Below are 20,634 nucleotides of genomic sequence, written 5' to 3'. Positions count from 1 at the left end.
ACAAAGTGATGTTTACAAACAAATAGAATGGGAGAATGAGAAAAGAATTCATTAATTATATTTTTGTGTTTGACAAGACCTTTGGTCTTGTGCCTACGTACCAACATAAAAATGAGGGATCAAAACCTCGTAGTTCGTGCTACAAATTTCAAAATGAGTGTGTTGATTTTAATAAAATTTAAGTTTGAAAGGCACAAAGGCCTGAAATGGTTTGAATGAGTTAGTTATTTTTGGCTTTTTGAAAGTTTAGGTCAAATATAGTTAAGTTTATTCACAAGTTTGATTTAAGAAAATAAGTTTGAAAATGCAATGGCATAAGGCCAAAGTTTCTATCTTTTTTGCAAAAGTGGTCAAAGCTTAGAACAAAAGTAGTTCACATAAAGAAGGTTTTGAAAATGGGGGGAGAGATTTTGAAATTAAAGAAATGGGGAGAAGATGAAGAGACTATCCTATGTACAAAAATTTAAAAGTTTAGAGTTGAAAAAATCTGACCAAATGGGTAGCAATCCAATAAACAAGTATGTCAATAGAAACCTAGAATTCCCTTGGACTTTTAGAATCAAGCAACACACAAATGCACAATTATATTCTTGAAGAGCAAGGCATCAAATAAAGATGGCCTCATCCAAGCTTATCCATTCCATGATATTCTTCAAAATAGCCCATGCAACAGATGAATTCCACAAGTCACAGGTTCAAAATAACAGCTACACCATGATCATGTTACAGATGAATCTTAGAGAGATCTTCAAAGATGTATCAGATGAATTTCAAATTGCAAGCACTTGGTTCTTCAACAAGTTGGCATGGGCCAAATCCATTAGCTTAGGAGGTTGCCTAGATTCTAAGTCCATTTTCTCAAGATCAAACCAACAGTCCACTCAAAAGTTTTTTAGGGTTTTTGTTTTTATTATGTGCATTAAATGGTCAAAGACCACACAAACAAACAAAGTAACACAAATAAAATATATCACACAATATGGTCCAAATGGACAAAGTGAAAATTACATTAACATAAAAAATTAGAATGATATGTATAATGGCAAATGAAATAAAGTGCTAAAAGTAAATTGCATTAAAGTAAAAGCTTGAAATTAAAAGTTAATAGTTAGTAGGTTAGAGGTTTGTTTTGTTTTGCTTTTCAAGATATTCTTTGGAGAACGCTCAACCCACTTATCACAAGCATGGATCCTTGAACCAAAACATCTTCCAAAGGAAGGAACGAAGGCCAAGTTTCCATACAATACCATGAAAGAGGGAAGACTTACAATCTCACTAATTAGAATGCTTATGCCTTTTATGTCACAAATTTAGCGTTATGTTAAGCAATCGTAATTGGATTTATGTAGAATTCACAACTATTTGAGGCCGGACAATAGAATTTTGGTGTTAATGCATGTTAGAGACATAGTATAATGGACTATGCTCATGAAACATACCACACACAAAAAAGAATATGCAAAAGGTGTGGCCTAATCTCATCCAGACTCATGTCAATTTTTCAATCAACTAGCATTAGGACTTTGAGATGTCATAGGCCAAATGAAATGAATGAAATAAGAAGAGGAATGAGATGAAGTGGGAAGGGGATGAATGAAATCACAAATTGGTCAAAGGATGACTTTTATTAAATTAATATCATTCATTCATTTTGGGAGATGGAATGTACATTCCATCAATCCCCTAAATCCAATGATATTAACTTGACAAAGTAAAATCAACCTTGACCAAGACCCAACAACAAACAAGCGAACTCAAATAAGTCACTACAAATGGTCAACAAAATTTAATTGGCATTTATTCAATTAAAAATAGTAAAATAGTGCATTTAATTCAAATATGTTTTGTCCAATTCCTAAAATCTCATCAAAACACCAAAGAAATGGCCATGAGATTTATCATAGGTCAAACAAGGTCAAAGGACCTTGGAGAAAAAATTTCATAATTTTTGGACATTTAAAAATATTTTTAAACAATTAAAAACAAATGCAAAATCAATTAATTCATGAAAAATATTAATAATGATCCAAAAAATAATTTTAATTTAGAATATGAAAGAGAAAAATATTTGAAATTTTTTGGTGAAAGTCTCATAATTTTTGGATCAATATTGAATTTAATATGAATTATTGAAGAAAAAGCAAATAAAACAAAAATTCAAAAAATCTAAATTACGTGGACCATCAGATCTCGCTCATTAATTGAGGTGGCAGATCTGATGATCCAAAGCGCGCGTTCCACATAGACATGAGTCAACTGCGTGGCAAATGTGGTAATCAACACCAACGCTCAGGATTAAAACGTGAGAGGAGGATCATGTGGTTCAGAGGTTGGCCAAGTCATCGCCGGAGCCAGAGCTCCGGTCATCTTCTCCGGTGAACCTCACCGAACTGGTCAACATAAACCATCATCAAAAAGAGAAACAAGGACATGATCTTGAAGAAAAAATGACATTGAGCTCGAATCTGACCTCCATTCATTCCAATTCCAAGTATATTGAGAGATATGTGGAATTGAAATTTGAGGTACATGAACTGAGTTGCTTCGATTTGACCTCAAAGCAACTCAATCTTCTTGCCTACATTGGTAGGACTTCAGACAACCAAAGAATCAATAAAATTGAGCAAGATTTTGAGAGAATCGAAGAGTTTAAATTTTTTGAAAATTACCTTCAATGGAGGTCTGAACTTGATGGATCTTGATCTTGCTTGTGCTTAGACTCACTCCACTTGCCTGCAGGAAGAGGATTGAATGGTTTAGAAGCAATGGTTTCCTGGAGAGTTGAATTCCAAAACAGTGGAGATTCAAGCTCAAATCCAAAAGAATTTATCAGGCTTATCCTATGAGAAATGAGGGTTTGCAATGGGGGATCAAAGATGGCGCGATTATGTGTGAATTTCTTAGTAACTGAAGCTCTATTTATAGCTGAATTGGTTGATAATTGCACACTCTCTTTCACTTTCCAAATTTGGAAAATGATGATGTAAGTGTGCATGGGCGCGCATAGGCCCATGAAATGATAGCTTGAGGTCCATAATTGAATATCAGATGCCTTGAAGTAAGCTTGGATTGCAAAGCAACTGAACATTGATGCTTGAAGATTGCTCCATGCCAAATGATATCAATCTGTTTATGCCATGCACAGCCTATGCATTTCTCATCCAAAATGTATGAATTTGAGCTCTTTGGAAAGGTGAGATCAAGAGGAACAACTTTTATGTTCAACACTTTTTCATTTAGATCTTGGAACTTGGATAAATTTGAGGTGGAAGTTTGGAAATTTTTGACATATCAAAATTTTTCTAAGTGTCAAGCCATATGTCTCAATATTCCACCTTGCTTAACTTTTTATAGGAGCTTCAAATGAGAAACGTGTCTTCATCAAAGTTGTATCTCTCTCAAATACCTTCAAAATGGTCACCAATTTCATGTCATTTGGATTTTAAATGGTAGAGTTATGCATTTTTGGAGTTTGGAAAAATCACTTGATCAATGGTATAGGTCAAAAGTGACCTATAATGTAGCCTCATATCACATGCTCAAAAAAGTTGAATCATCTCCCACTCCAAACATCAAAGTTTAAGTAGACATATTGAATTTGATTGTGAAACTTGGAAATTTTTCATCTCATAAAAATTGAGCAAGTTATGGCCTTGGGAAGTTGACTTTCAAATTAGGGTTTAGACAAAATGAGATATAATGTTTCAACATAGAAAATGATTTTCCAAGCAAAACTAGATCTAGCTCCCCACATGTAAGTTGTTTATAATGTCATTTAGAGTAAGTTTTATCTTGGAATTATTTTCATATGGTGAAAATTGTAGGAGATGGGGTCTAGGGAGACCCAGTTTTGATCAGATGAATTCATCTGGCCAACCACCATCAACCAACTTGCTAATTTCGAATTCTCTTGACTTTCTTGGATCATGGTAGATCATATATGCATAAGATGATGAATTTTTAAGTGTCCCTTGAGAAATTTGATCAATTGGTGAGATAGCTTGTTGGAGAAGTTACTCAAGATACCTAGTCAAACTAGGGTTTCCAAGGCAAATCACCCTCAAACTCTTGAAGAAAACTTGATCAATATAACATGTAGAGATCATTGGGACTCATATATGATGATCATAACCATTCTTGAATCAATTCTTGGTTGTGCCCTTTGTTCATGAGGGTCTCAAACCCTAGATATGGACTTGATGAATCAATGAGATCATGCCCTTCCTACAAAAAGTTAGGCAAATGCAAAGATATATTTTTGGTATTTTGGTTAGTAAAATGATAATATACAAGTATGATATAATCAAAAAAATGCTTGGTGATCTCTCCCAAAACAAACCCAATGAAATAGGGGTAAGGAGAATGCCAAGACATGATCCCAATGCTAATGCATATGATGAAATTGCATGAGGGATCTTAGGGTCAAAATTGGGGTCTTACACATAGCGCTAAATTTTTTACACAAAAAGGCATAGCATTCTAGTTAGTGATATTGTAAGTCTCCCCTCTTTCATGGTATTGTGTGGAAACTTGGCCTTTTTTCCTTCCTTTGGAAGATGCCTTGGTTTAAGGATCCATACTTGTGATAAGTGGGTTGAGTGCACTCCAAAGAATGACTTAAAAGAAAAAGAAAAAGCAATACTAATCTCTAACTCATTAACAACTAACATTTACTTTCAAGTTATTTACTTTAATGCACTTTACTTTTAAGCCCTATTCATTTTCCATTATTCATACCATTCTAATTGTTTATGTTAATGTCACTTTCACTTTGTCCATTTGGACCATATTTTGTAATATCATTTTGCTTGTGTATATTGTGTTATTTGTATGGTCTTTGGCCGTTAATGTACATAATAAGAACAAAAACCCTAAAAAAAACATCTTGTGTGGACTGTTGGTTTGATCTGAGACAATTGGACTTAGAATTTAGGCAACACTCCCTATGCAAAGGACTTGGCCAATGCTAACTTTCATGTAACCAAGTCCTTGTAATCTGAAACTTCATATGATACATCATTAAAGATCCATTTGAGTTCATCTGCAACATGATTATTATGAAGTTGTTATTTTGAACCTGTGACTTGTAGCATTGTGGAATTCATCTACTACATGGGCAAATTTGAGGAAGATCGTGGAATGGCTAAACTTGGATGTGGCTATCTTTATTTGATGCCTTGCTCTTCAAGTTAATATTGTGTGCCTTGTTTGTTGCTTGATTCTAATGTCCAAGGGAATTTGGGTTTCTATATGACATTCTTGTCTATTGGATTACAGCCTATTGGTCAGATCTTTTCAACTCTTAACTTTTAATTTTGTGCTTAGGATTAGTCTCTTCATTTCCTCCCCATCTCTTTAATTTCAAAATCTCTCCCTCCTTTTAAAAACTTCTTTTTTTGAACTTGTTTTTTTCTAAACTTAGACCCTTTGCAAACTAGAAACTTTGGCCTTATGCCATTGCATTTTCAAACTTCTTTTCTTAAATAAAACTTGTAAATAAACTTAACTATACTTGACTTAAAATTTTCAAAATCCAAAAAGAACTAAGTCATTCAAATCATTTTCTAGGCCTTTGTGTCTTCCAAACCTAATTTTTGTTAAAAGCAAAGCATCCACTTTGAAATTTGTATCACGAACTACGAGGTTTGGATCCCTCATTTTTATGTTGGTGCGTATGCACAAGTCCGAAGGTCTTTTCAAAAACAAAAATATAATTAATGAATTATTTTCTCATCCCCCCATTCTATTTGTTTGTAAACATCATTTTGTACAAAATACATATGCACACAAGAAAGGGCTCCCTAGGAGTACCTAGGACAATTTGGGTGCTAACACCTTCCCTCTGTGTAACCAACCCCCTTACCTGTAATCTCTGGAATTTTATTAGTTTTGATTTGAAAACTTCTTATTTTGGGGTTTTGTTCGTACTTTTCCCTTTTCCCTTGGAAACAATAAAAGCGCGGTGGCGACTCTTGTTATTTGATGTCTTGCTTATCCATAACTTGATGATCAAGAATTTACCGCTACAGTTACCAAATTGTTTCATTCTTTGTTATCATAAAAACTTAGAGATATATTTCAAAATCAAAATCTTGTCATAACAGTTATTTGCTTTTGTTTTTTTCTTCTTCTAGGTTTAGGATTGTCGCTATCGAGGTTTTTGGATAATGAAACTGGGACATCCTCCTTGTTTAAAAGAGAAACAGGAGAGTTACCACCAATATTTATTTTGGATTCCTCTATCGGAGAGGAGATGGAATATAGTTGATAAAAGCCTCAAAAAGGAAAGGTGCACACGGCTAGTGCAGGGATGAGGAATTAGTCTCACAACCGAGACTTGGATTCAGAATCCAGTTACGCAAGGGCAAGGTATTAACACCCCTTACGTCAGTGGTACTCCATGGGAACCATTTGGGTTGTCTACGTATGCGGGTGTTTATCACGTTTATTATTTATTTTCTAAAGAGTGTAAAAGATTTGTGTTTTGAGTTTTTTATTATTGTGCTCACCAAGGATTGTGGCCCTTGTGCCTACGTATCACTCATCGGGTGATGAGAAATCAGAGCTTCATAGTTCAAAATAGAAAATGTTTATGTGTTGGTTGATTTTACCTTTGAGAAAAGGGTTTTTGGGATGATTCCCTAAGGCACAAAAATAAGGTTTCATGGGTTATATTGTTTTTACCTTGAATAAGGGTTTATTAAAAAGAGTTTGTGATTAGATTGCACTAAAGTCTATGGGCGGAGGAGAATATTTTAGACAAACAAGTCAAGCGTCTTGCATCCAAAATAATCAGAGTAAGGGTAGGAATGCTCCATTCTTACTTATTCTCCACTGTTTAAGGCTCGTGGCACACAATACTAATCGTAATTTTAAGTGTTTTGAATTTGATTATGAAAATGCCAACTTGACGTTGAATCAAAGGTTTGTTTATTTGATTATGAAATTGGGTAATGTAACAGATATACAAAATAAACAATACAAGAAAGTAAAGGGTCTCATTGTAAGGTAGCCCAAGAGAAAGCATTGTGTGTGCAAAAGTGACCTAAGCTAAACAAAGGATAATGGTCTTACAAACATGTCCCCTTAGGGTGGTGCCATGACGCCATTCTTACAACAAGTATGTAAGTTACATGAAATCCAAAGTTAAAACAAAGTATCACAAGATAAGGGCAAGGTCTTCCAAGAAAAAGTACTAAGTGAAATCCTCTAAGTCCAATGGTTGATTACAAGTGGAATGCATATTTTTGGTCTTATCATTTTATCATGTTTTTGTTGTTTTTAGTTGTATGATGACAATAAATTAAATAACAATAATAAACATACAATGATGTTGATGATGGTAATGAGTAATTGAATATAAATTACAAGGTAATGACATAAAAGTAAATTACAATATAGTAATAATAATGTCACAATAACAATGGTTAATGAGTGTGAATGACATAAAATAAAACACAAGTCAATAGTAACAAAAATCGCAATAACAAAGGTTAATAATAAATAAAGTCAATGAAATATAGTTAGTTGTTAGTAATATGTGCAAAATAAACATTTGAGGATTATATATCCATAAGTCAAAAGATTCAAAATATGGCGCATCAGGGATAACTTATCATTGATGCAAAGTATTGAAGATGATCAATATTAATCTAATAATAGATTTGTATCAATGAAAGTTATACAACCCCAAGTCCATCTATCAATAGTTTTACAAATATAAGATTATATCATTTAAATGATTATAAGTTTTTTTTATACTTATTGATTATACAAAGTGGTAAAAAACAAATAAATTGGCACAATGTAAATGATATGTGAATAGATGTCAATGGACATAAACATAAAGTGCTTGAAATAAATTGAACAATAAAATAAGCTGTGAGCAAATAAATAGAAATAAAATAAAATGCAATAATATAAATGTTAGAGGTTAGTAGTTAATGGAATCAAAACAAGCAAATTAATTAGCAAGTTAGTATGCATAAACATGGTTTCATCTATGCATCAAATGACTCAAGTATGGTTGAAATAGAGGCAACCTATCAATGCCTCAAAGTATCATGAATGATCCATTGATCATTCATTAATAGGTTTGAAACATTGAAGGTTTTATCAACCTAAACAACCATAGTCATGATCTAATCGATTTCATCAACCAATAAAAATATAACAATGGATAAACAATAAATAGGAAATGATAACAATAACATAGTTTGATTGAAAATGGTGAATAAAAAGTAGTAAGAGCAAAAATCCCAAGAAAAAGTGTGTAAACCAAACTTAATCATTTATCTCAAACGTGACTCTAAACTCTCTAAAAAAACAACCCAAGAACACCCAACCATTTCCAATACAAAATTAGAACCAAAATGCTAAAGAGTTTGATCTACAATCATTACCAAAATATGGAAAAAACTAAGTTGTTGTGGTGTTGAGCTTGAATATGAAGCAAGAGGTTTGGAGTAGAGGTGTTTATGGTTGAAACTCAATGAAGGGTCTGAGTTGTGAATGTTAGAGAATGGAAGATTTTGAGGGGAAAAAATGGGGAAAAAAGTTGGTGGGGATGATTTTGAGAGGGAATAATTTGTTTTGGTTTAGGTTTAAAGAGAGGGTTTGATTGAAGTTTTTTATAGATCTTTTGGGACTGCAAGCATTGTCCAAAAAGAGAGAGAAATAATGCCCTATTTATAGGGGAAACAAGTGGGTAGGTGGGTGAAAAAAAGGGATCATTTGGAGTAAAAAAGAGTTATTGTTGTTGTTCTGCGCAGTGTAACCGATTATTAGGATATGGGTAACCGACTACCCAGACCAAAAATGGCCCGAGGAGCCTTTGTTACGCAGGTGTAACCGGTTACCAGGAATTGAGTAATCGGTTACACAAACCAAAAATGGCTTATGGAGCCTTCGTTACGCAGGTGTAACCGGTTACCATGATTTGGGTAACCGGTTACACAAACCAAAAATGCTCATGGAAACTGTGTTAAAAGGGGTGTAACCGGGTATGTAGTATGATAATTGTATGGTAGAAGTGAATATGACATTGTAATTTGAATGAAATAGGAATTATAATGTAATGCATTTGAATTTAGTGAAATGATATTTTGGAATTAAGATGGTTATGTGCATTGTGTAAATGAATATTCATTGAATTTGATGTGTATGGAAGATTGTTAAATTGTATGGAATAGAACTCTAATGGTTTGAAAAAAAATGGAAAGTCACATTGAATGTTTGGAAGCGAAAGGGATTCAATTTTGGTTTGAAGTTGGAAATTGAATAGTGGTTGAATGGTGCATTGACCCGAAATATGATTTTAAAAGGTGAAGAAGGATGGAAAATTGAATTGTGGACTTGTGTATGGTTATTTGGATTTGCAATATGGTTTCTATGTCCACGCCTTAGGTGATTGAAAAATGAACCTGTAACATGGTTTATGTAGTGGTCATGTTATGGTTTAAGAACCAAAGAACTTAGGACTTATGGATTGCAGAATGGTGACTTGACTTTGGTCAACTAGTTGACCAAAAAGTCAACCTGTGCAAAAATGATGTAATTCTTTGTAATTTTTCAACATAATGCAATGTAATCCCTAATTAAAATGAATGTTATAATGAAACAATGCAAAAAATGTGAATTTATATGACCATTTTCCAAAGCAACTAATTGAAAACAAATGAATGAATGAAGGAACCTCAATGATTATGAAAAGATTGGACCAAACCAACAATGAATCCTTGGACCAAATGGTTTTAAATGAACCTTGACCCACAAAGGGACCAATGGATGAAACCTGGACCAGATGACGACCAAGATAGCCAATGGATGAAGTGACAACATGTAATGAGATGTAAGCATGCCTTAGACCAATCATAACAAAACAAGGACTAGGGTTGGGATGCACAAATGAACGCCAAGGTGCAAGAATCAAGGTCTCCAGCAATCAAGGTTTCTCCACATGACGAGCAGTACCAAAATCTTCAGGCCACAACCCATAATCTTGAGTCTATGATGCTTGTTAACATGTATTAATCATGAATGAATTGTGGCTATGAATGAGGCACGAATGAGCATAGGTGGGTCTCAAGTTATATGTTAGATGAGAAGCAAAAAGGAGGGAAAATTTGGGGGTACTACATTGTGCATAACATATAAGTTACAAAAATAGACGTTTCTTAGATTAAAATACAAACTACCTAATAATAAGAACTACTGAGTCATTCTCCTTGAAATTTCCTCCCATGACCTCATTTTCTTCACGGAAGGTTCCTCGTCAACTACCAATCGTGCAGCTGAAGTTGAACCAAACCCAACATTATTTTTAAATCTCCAAACAAATTTCAACCTATCACTACTCCTCTTAGGTTCCTGTGTATTCTTCTCATCAACTTTTTTCTTCTTCTCAATTGCTTTGGCAACTTGTTTCTTCATCTCAACTGGGCAACCTATTTCTTCTTCTCAACTGCTTTGTCAACTACTTGGGGAAATGCTTTGTCAAATTCTTATGCTTGTGTCTTCTAAGTTTGTGCAACATTAGGTGTGGGATTGCACACTTGAGATTGTGCCTGCTCAATTTGTGCAACATCGGGTATGGGATTACACACTTGAGATTGTGCCTGCTGAATTTATGCAACATTAGTTTGGTCTTCAATAGCTGCCATTATCTCTTCAAGTAGTGCATCTAAATATGAATCATTTATTCCATGCACACTTTCAGAAGCATCTGTCTTAGACACCCCTTCAGTTTCAGCAGCAGTTGAAGAGGCCTTGGTCCTTGGTGTTTACCTCTACACATAATGATATTGCAAACATTTATGTCAAACATCAACATTTTGTAAATTAGAATTAGAATAGTACTTAAGAAGCATGATTAATTACCTTTCTCTTAAATGCATTAGGATATTGTTCTTTGCTCAAACACCTTGCTTAGCATGTCTTCAACACCATGTTCTACCCATATATGCCCATCAACGTTACTATCAAGGTTGTGATTAGCAATCTATTCAACTTGTACATCATCAATGAAATGAATAAACCCTTCATCAAGTCCTAGTATCTTTCTCCAAAGTCTAACTTCATCATAACCCCAGTCTTTAACTAAGCTAACTACCTCAAAAAACTGTAATTATCAGAATCTTTCCCTTATACAATTGTTTCACTCCATCCTCTGTAAAACATGTGCTTATCATGAACAAAGTTTCCCCCATGGTGAAATATCACATTGAATAACTCCTTATGTAATTACAAATATACCCATAATTTAAAATACGACTAAGAAGTTTAACGTTCACAGTTTAAGGAAACAACAACGATTTACCCACACATTGAAGATCCTAAATTTGAAAAACTAAAAGTTATTGAACCATGCATTGGGACCACTAAAAATTCAATTAAGCTATTATAATCATACATTTTTGTCGCACTACAGGACCCCTGCAAACATATAGCACATGAAAGATGTTGTTCATTGAATGCTTCAATGTGTTTCAATGATGGATAAGGATGAACGATGAAGACGAGAGAGAAGGGATGTAAAGTTAGTTTTTTTTTTCGTTACATGAGGATTCACACATTCTCAACTCTCTAAAGGTTTTGTTTTTTACTTGGGCGCATTTGTGTCATCTTACACATTGAAATACACATGTGGAGATTATATTAAATGGAAAAACTATAAAAAAAAACAGTGTCACATCAGCTTTTTGGATGAGTTGGCCCGACGAAGGTCAAAAGTGAGATAATCTTCAAATATTTGGGGATTTCATCAAACTTTTTTTCGAAAAATGGCTCATATGACAGGGGGAGAATAGGTATTAACCCTTTAATCTTTGTTGCTTCAATTACAACCTTTTGAACATCTTTTGTTTTATAAGTAACGATTTTAAATTATTTAGAATTCTCCACTTTGAATTTTTTGATGCTAATTGTCTTTTAAAAATTATTTTGGTTGGCATGTTCTATTTGATGTTCATTTCCTTGCCTAACCTATGATGTGGACTTAATTTCATTTGATTAGAGTTAGAGGAATCATGAACTTGTTGGTTGTTCTTCATGACATGTTTGAGTTCTTAAGTAAGCTAAAACATTCACGTGCAAGTTCAATTCTTAAGAGGAAGTATGCCCTTGTAGTGTGTGATATTTGATTCTACATTGCATTAGTAACATAAATATGTTTAGTTCTTGTTAGAAATGTGATCGCATTGCAAGTAAAAGTTACAAAAGTGTGAGACCAAGAATTTTGGGGAGGCTATAATAATAAGGCTAAAATACACATGATGTAGTTGATTAGAAAACACTCTCAAACATTTTTAATCGTTATGGAAACACACATTGGTTTTCATAAGATTAAATACTTATAGGACAAGGCTGGATATGTGAGTGTTCACTATATTGATGTGCGTGGTCAATCCGATGGCAATTGGGTGTTAAAGCAGAATAATAGTAACATTATAATTGTCGTGCATGATGTTTTTATGGTTACAATTACTATCAAGCTATCATTGGGACCTTCCACTTATTATGTAATTGGAATTTATGCTAGTCCCATGTACACTTATCATTGTGGCTCCACCCCATTGTCATGAGGAACACTGTTGATGGTCCTTGGATGCTGATGGAAGACTTTAACGACATCATTCATCTAAGTGAATAAAAAGGAGGTAATTTTAATCATTATAGGACAACTACTTTGATTAATGTCATTGATAAATGTAATTTAATTGAAGTAGACATGACAAATGGGAATTTCACTTGGAATCTGCCTTGTATTAGTAATTGAATGGTCTACTGCAAGCTGGATAGGGCACTGTTTGACGTTGTTTGGCGCATGGCTTATGTGTGACCTTCCTCTCGAAGACCACAATCCGCCTCCTTTTAGGTTTAAGACAACTTAGATCTCTCTCCCGGAATACTCCAATATAGTCAAGACTGCTTAGGGGAAATCCTCATATGACATTATAACGTGTCTCCAAAATGTGCAACATGATTCTATCCTTTTTAATGAGGAAACATTTTGCAATATCAGCAAACAAAAGCATAACATTAAGAAAAGACTTAGGGGTATTCGACGCTGGAGAGAATAGTTTCGACAAGACTAATTTATCTCCAACAAGATTTTCAACAGGAGTATGATGATATCCCTGCGCAAGATTGTAACACCAAAGTTTTCCAAACCAAGACGAAAATTAGCCAGAAGAGAAATAAAGTCCATGACCTTCATCTTCTCAATGATGTTTGGTGCAATGATGACACTATACTCAGGGAATAAACATTGACTTTTTTTAAAGATCTTTTCTACCAACATCTCTTATACTCCCCACTAGTATGAGTGACTCAACTATGGCTACAATCCTCATTGAAGAAGCCAAACACTCTTTGATTCAAAGTGTTAACTCTTTTCGAATTCAAAATACAAACGGTCTATTGCAATATTTCACAAGTATTGTCTATTTCTGAATTCAAAAATTAACCTTCACTTATATATTTTCTTGTCATTTTAGAACAAAGTAATGGATGTGGAAGCCTATGTGATAGTCAATGCTCTGAGAGTGACAAAAATCACGAAGATAAACAACTTGCAAATCCGAACGAATTGCAAGAATATGATGGATGACGGCGGGACGGGAAAAACGATAGAACATACAAATTTTCAAGTGAGAGTCATTCATAATACTCTAAATCAATTGAAAATGGGCTCTATTATTTTCATCTCTAGAGATACTGATGTCCAAACCCACAATTTGACCGGACAATCAATTTAAAAAAAACCAAATTGGCCTAAAAGGGCCAATATCAATGCAATTAACATGTTTATAGATACATTCAACAATATATAATTGGTTCTTATGGTTAAAAACAACAACAATATAATCTCATTAACCTATATCGTTATAAGTTAAAGAGTATAAATAGTTAAATTCTCTTTTTAGTTTTATTTATTTATTTATTTTTATTTTATTAGTTTTGTAAAAAACTATAACTAACCACTATTCAAATGACGTTTTTATTCCGACCTATTTTGTTGGTAGTTTAAACACAACAAAATGACAAAATTGATAATGATGTAACTATATTCATGCAACGTCTCTCTTCAGCACAAATTAGTATAACTCAATTTATTTAATTAAAAAATTATGGGTAAGAAGGTAAAAAATTCACAAATAATTTTTTTTATTAAAAAAACAATAAAATTATTAATTATAAATTTATATTAAATTCATCACACAATTTCTAATATAATATTTTTTGCCTTTAAAACACAAATAAACATTATTGAAACATAAATTAGCATTATCCAAGGGTAACGATCCATCTATTTCAATTTAAATGAAGAAAACAAATCCACATTTCTTTAGTAAATTTCAATCACATAATAATTTCTTTGTAAAAATTTTAAATTTTATATTACAAACTAATTTCAAATGTTAGAACCAAAACTGCAATAGTACTAAATTTACGAGCATTGAAAAATGTAGTTATAACAATAAATTTGTTAAAAAGTTTTCCCATTTAACTATAGGAGTACTTACTATGTCAATTTTATATATTCAGTTATATACTGTCGTTCAAATTTTACATAATTGTGTAGTTATAACAATAAATGTACCAAACATGTTTATAATAATCAAGTTAATGATGTTAAATGTATTAATTAAAGGGCTAATTACATCCTAATCATGGAAAAGAAAAAAAGAAAAACTCTCATAATTAAATACTGATTTCTAGTTTTCTACAATTTCTCTTTCTGTGTAAATCCCAAAAACGCTCTTTGAATTTTTCTTCTTCTTCTTCTTCAATGGAGTGCACCAAGAGAATAACAATCTCTGAACATTTTCTCTCTTACAGAACAAAAATATTATCTGGTTTCACATTAGGTGTTTTAGGTTCTCTCGTTTTTCTAACTCTTCTCTTTTTTAACTCGTCTTTCAAAATTCCCAAACTCCAAGTTTTTATTCAAGGATCTCAATTGAATCGAAACTCTTCTTCTTCATTCTCTAAATGGCATTTTCCGTTTTCCACATTCTCTTCCGATTCCAATCTTTCTGTTACTCCTCTTCACACGATTCACGAAGAAGAAGAACAACAGAGTGTAACTCGTCAAGTGAATGTGTCAGATAAGGGTTTCCAGAATGGGAAAACGAATTCGGGGAATTTTTCTGAAAGTTTATCGGATCGTGATAGGGTTGCGAAAGTTGGGAACTTGTCTGTTGGGGAAACACGTTTGGGGAATTATTCTGAAAATTTATTGGATCGTGATAGGGTTGCTAAAGCTGGAAACTTGTCTGTTGGGGAAACACGTTTGGGGAATTTTTCTGAAAATTTGTTGGATCGTGATAGGGTTGCTAAAGCTGGAAACTTGTCTGTTGGGAAAAGTGAAATTGATGGAAAGGGAAACTCGAGTGTTTCTGTGTCGGTGGAGAAAACTACAGAGAGAATTGATGGAAAGGGAAACTCGACTGCTTCTGTGTCGGTGGAGAAAACTATAGACAGAATTGATGGAAATGGAAACTCGACTGCTTCTGTGTCGGTGGAGAAAACTATAGACAGAATTGATGGAAAGGGAAACTCGACTGCTTCTGTGTCGGTGGAGAAAACTATAGACAGAATTGATGGAAAGGGAAACTCGAGTGTTTCTGTGGCGGTGGAGAAAACTATAGAGAGAATTGATGAAAAGTGTGATATATTTGATGGGAATTGGGTGAGAGATGAATCGAAACCTTATTATCCTTTGGGTTCTTGTCCATATGTGGATAGGGATTTTGATTGTCATCTTAATGGGAGGCCTGATAGTGATTATGTTAAGTGGAAATGGAAGCCAAGTAAGTGTGACATTCCAAGGTATGTATCTATATATCAATGATTGATTAGTTTTTTTTTAATACTCTAAACTTAGTAATGTTAATGTTGTTATTATAGGAAAATATATAATAGTAGAATAGCAAGTTGTGTATATTTTTATGTAGGAAGATTGTGTATGATTATTAAAATAGTAATTTAAGAAGAATGGAATTTGAGGTTTCTTAGTCAACTATTTTTGCTGAATACAAAATAATAAATTGGTCTTGCTTAGGTTATATGTTTCAAAGTTTTGGAGACAAAGTGATAGAATAGTGTTGAATACTAGTATGTATTAGTGATCTTGGAGTTTGTTTGAAGTCTCGTATTATTTAGGTTTCTGGCCTGACGAATGTATAAATATGTGACGACAATTTCACCATTTGAGCTAGCTTTTGTGGGATGAGATCTAAGCATATTTAAACATGATATCAAAGTTTGGTTTCCGATCCAAGGCCCTGTGGGGTATGGGTCAACCCACAATTTATATATGCACAAGGGATACGTTTCATGCATTTGGATTTTATTTTTATCAAGGGAATAAACGACTGATAAACTATTATATATAGGTGTCAAATGGAGTTAAATGATACTATGATCCCTAGAAATATACCTCATCTTAGAAATGATTGTATATTTCAGTCCATAAAGTACAAATTCATTTCTTATTACACCCTACAATAGATAACAAAAGGTGAAAGTTAAGCAAGTTTGAATAATTTTAAGGACTGAATCATGCATTATGTTCATTAAGGTTATAAATTCAGAGTGAGTAACCTTATGGAGGACCACAATGCTTCTTTCTTTACATTGAATCTTTATTTACAATTGCATACATTAAGTAGCACAATTTTTGAGTTAGTGTAAACAAAAATTTAAATTAAAAATGCTATTCCCCTCCATTAACAACCCATTTGGAAAGGAATTAAATATGCAATAGAGTTATCCTTCAATCTCTAAACATCTCTAATTCAAACAAACTCTGTTTTTGGAGTGTTAATAATGATCAGTAGGTTGTGTTTTAATCTCTGTTGGTTTACAATCATTTCAACTATACGCAAACCAGTGAATTGTGACTTTCATTTTAAACCATAGAATATATGAATGTAATCCTTGTATATTTATCAATTATTGATGTCACCTCAGTTTGAATGCAACTGATTTCCTGGAAAAGTTGCGAGGACAGAGATTGGTTTTCGTTGGGGATTCACTGAACAGGAACATGTGGGAGTCCATGGTGTGTATTCTACGTCAAAGTATCAGTGACAAGAAACGTGTTCACGAAATTTCAGGAAAAAGGAGATTTAAGAAGAAAGGTGTCTACTCTTTTAGATTTGAGGCAAGCTTCTAGGACATCTTTGATATCTTTCTTCTGAGTATTAAACTTGTAATGGTATCTCAATGATTTTTTTTGTGTGGTTATTTATAGGATTATAATTGTTCAGTAGATTTTGTGAGTTCAACATTTATTGTACGAGAGTCGACTTTCAGTGGCATTAATGGGTCTTTTGAGACATTAAGATTGGATTTGATGGACGAGAAAACTATCAGGTATCATGATGCTGAGATCATAGTCTTCAATACAGGCCATTGGTGGACACATGAAAAGACATCTAAGGGGTGAGTCTGTCTTCTACCACTATCTATGTAAAACTTCCTTCACATTGTTATGATTATATGCTTGAAAGTGGTCTTGAAATCTTTAGCGATAATGGTCTTATTTGAAGATGAATAACAACAGAATTTTAACATGATATTAAGATTCATATTCCCTGATTATAAATGATCATATCTTTACAGTATCATAGTTTTACTTTTGCTAAGTTGTTTCGCTAAATTTCTTTTCCAATCAAGAAATTAATGCCACATAGTGCTTACCATTTGTGATTCTCATTCGTCGTCATCTGGTAATGTTACAGAGAAGACTATTATCAAGAAGGCAACCATGTATACCCAAGACTCGAAGTTCTGGATGCATATAAAAGGGCATTGACCACGTGGGCTAGATGGATTGACAACAATATTGATCCAAATCGAACACATGTTTTCTTCCGAGGATACTCAGTTACCCATTTCAGGTATGGGTCTTTTACATAGCTTCCGAAGCCTGATAGAATCTGGACCTGCTATTGTTTTCTTCCTTTATATGGCTCTAATATTAACCATTGTAACTTTGTAGCTCAAAATTTATATTTTGTTTCAAAGTTAAGACTTGTCGTGCATACTTGTCGATCTTCTACAAATGTTTTTACTTTTATTAATCCACACGTCTTTTATTTGAAGAACAAGATGTCTGAACATTGCTCGCGATTGATTCATATAGTATGTCTTAATGAATTCTAATACTGTCTGACATGGTTTTATATCAGTGGTGGCCAATGGAATTCAGGAGGAAAGTGCCACAAAGAAACCGAGCCAATATATAAAGGAGATCATTTACGGAAATATCCCCCGAAAATGAGGGTTCTAGATTATATCATCCCAAAGATGAAAACTCCAGTGATTTTTATGAACATAAGTAGGATGACAGATTACAGAAAAGATGCTCATCCTTCAATATACAGAATGGAATACAAGACCAAAGAAGAATGGGCCACCGCAGAGCAACACCAAGATTGTAGTCATTGGTGCTTACCAGGAGTACCGGATACCTGGAACGAGTTACTCTACGCATCTCTCTTAAAATATGGTAAAGGCAATTGGAAAACCTGAGAAATCTTCATGTACCACGATTCTGGTTGATTTTGGTTCATTATACACATTGAGTTCAAGACTCAACACATGTATATTCCTTGGTTTCCACTAAAGGGTGTCTTGAGTTATGGTCTGTGCAGATGAATAGTTAGAGTGACAAGTTTATATGTATTTTGTGTATTCATCTGGTTGCAGACATATTTGTCTTAATATTATTTACCATGAAAGCTAAAGAATCTGTCGATCAAAGGCCTGATTTGATTCTCTGCATTTAATTCGTTCATATTTTATCTATCATTCTCTCATCTACTCTTACAATATCACCAAAAATCGGACGATCCATTTTCACGTCGTCTCTATCGCTATCTTTACTCATCATTTTCTCTTCTCTACACTTGCAAGATGGAATATAGTTGGCAATTTTTAACTAGGCCACTACTGCAATTTTCTGTACCATGACATCTTCATATGAAATCTTGGGTCAAATAATGTATCTTTAAGATGAAAAAAACAACCTTATTCATATTAACTACACTGAATCATATGATAAAACATTACTAAATTTTCTGACTCCAAATTACTGGTGGGACATGAAACATTACTCATAACAGAAACAAAGAAGCATACATTCATGTAGAAAAAAGGACAACAACACAGAAGAAAAGAAACAGGAATTAATGATAACAGTTACCTACCTTACATGCAGAAACTGAAACAAGAAACAGACTCTAGGATCAGCTGCAAATTGAGTGAACTTGAAGTACATCACAAAGTTGGAAACTTCTCAAAGGAAGACAACACCATCTTTATGTTTATTATTACATTCTACTACAAGAAGAACTATAATAATCTACGAAGCACAGACACCAGACGACTGCGCCGTAAACTAACACACGTGTCAGACACCAGACAACCTTCAATCTGAAGTGTCTGCATAGATGATAATAACAGATAGAGTGATTGATACATAGCCATTAAGACTCCAAAAAGGAATCCATTGCCTTTTTGTGACTTGCCGGTTTGCCATACAATAACCAAAGCTTCTGATCTTTGAAGAAAAATGCTTAATTATTTGCTTCTGCTACTCAGAAAAAAGCACATCCCTTTTTGATATGAGAAGCCAATAGCTAAAGCACAAAGCAAACTGTTTTTGTAAAAATGGAGGGAGAGTGTAAAGGATGATGTAATTAGTAGTAATTAGCAACTAATTAACCCTCTCACACTTCACTCCATATTTGTTTTTAAGAACCATGGATTGATTTTTGCCAACAAAGAAACTTCATTGCTAATAACAAAGATTCAAAGTTTTGATAATGGATTGGTTTAGAGGTTAAAGGGCTCCACAAAAGAAAAGTAGTGGGGAAGTTGGTGTCTCTGATCATTGTTTTAAATACTTGTGATGGTTGAGAAGTAGTATAAGAAAGTGGTGAGTGTATGTATCATTCTTTTTCTTTATCCAATATGACTATTTAACACCATCAAAAGTTGCAATGTATAGCCACTAACATAAAAGAAAAATAGTACTACTGTTTTTGTCATTAAAATAATTCAAATGGATTAAGACGTTTTTTCATTGGTTCAATCTTAATCTCTAACCTAATGGCCTAACCTTTTGTTGATCTCAAAATCTAATATTAACCAGAACATACCTAACCTAACCTAGCCTAACTGAATTTCTTTTACGGTTTTATTTTCTTTCTAACCGATTTACACATAAATATAATAAAAGAAGTTTGTAAGTTTGTTACTAGGGTTCCATCGACTTAACAAGAAATAAATTTATTATCTTATCAATAAAGTTGATAAATAGTACTCTGTTATAATATAATAAGTTGATAATTCTTTTTCAATATTTGATCATAAGACCGACTAATTTAAAGATCAATTTTACCGTCTATTAATGAAAGACTAAATTGAAATCAACACATAAATTATTAAAATTATCGAAAGAACTTTTCATGTCATTTCACATGTAAAATAAAGCTGCATCGTTATCTCTTTTTAAATGATAAAATCAATCTTTCTAAAAACTATATCTATTGACTAGAAGATACAATATTACTATGCATAAGTAAGAAATCTATTTTGTTTCTAATATTAAAAAATCAA

The 20,634-nt window shown here is 33.2% G+C and overlaps 1 protein-coding gene across 1 annotated transcript; it reads left to right on the top strand.

Moving 5' to 3' along the window:
- The first annotated feature begins 14,690 nt into the window (after window positions 1-14,690).
- On the top strand, window positions 14,691-18,795 carry LOC127119285 (protein trichome birefringence-like 2). The gene is made up of 5 exons (XM_051049492.1): window positions 14,691-15,834; window positions 16,978-17,170; window positions 17,261-17,451; window positions 17,751-17,909; window positions 18,201-18,795. Exons 1-5 carry the CDS (start codon window positions 14,792-14,794, stop codon window positions 18,541-18,543), a joined length of 1,929 nt encoding a protein of 642 aa, XP_050905449.1. The 5' UTR covers window positions 14,691-14,791; the 3' UTR covers window positions 18,544-18,795.
- The last annotated feature ends 1,839 nt before the right edge of the window (window positions 18,796-20,634 follow it).

Source organism: Lathyrus oleraceus, chromosome 2 (genome assembly GCF_024323335.1).
Source record: "Lathyrus oleraceus cultivar Zhongwan6 chromosome 2, CAAS_Psat_ZW6_1.0, whole genome shotgun sequence".
Classification (NCBI taxonomy): Eukaryota; Viridiplantae; Streptophyta; class Magnoliopsida; order Fabales; family Fabaceae; genus Lathyrus; species Lathyrus oleraceus.
This window is presented reverse-complemented; position numbering and strand designations above follow the sequence as displayed.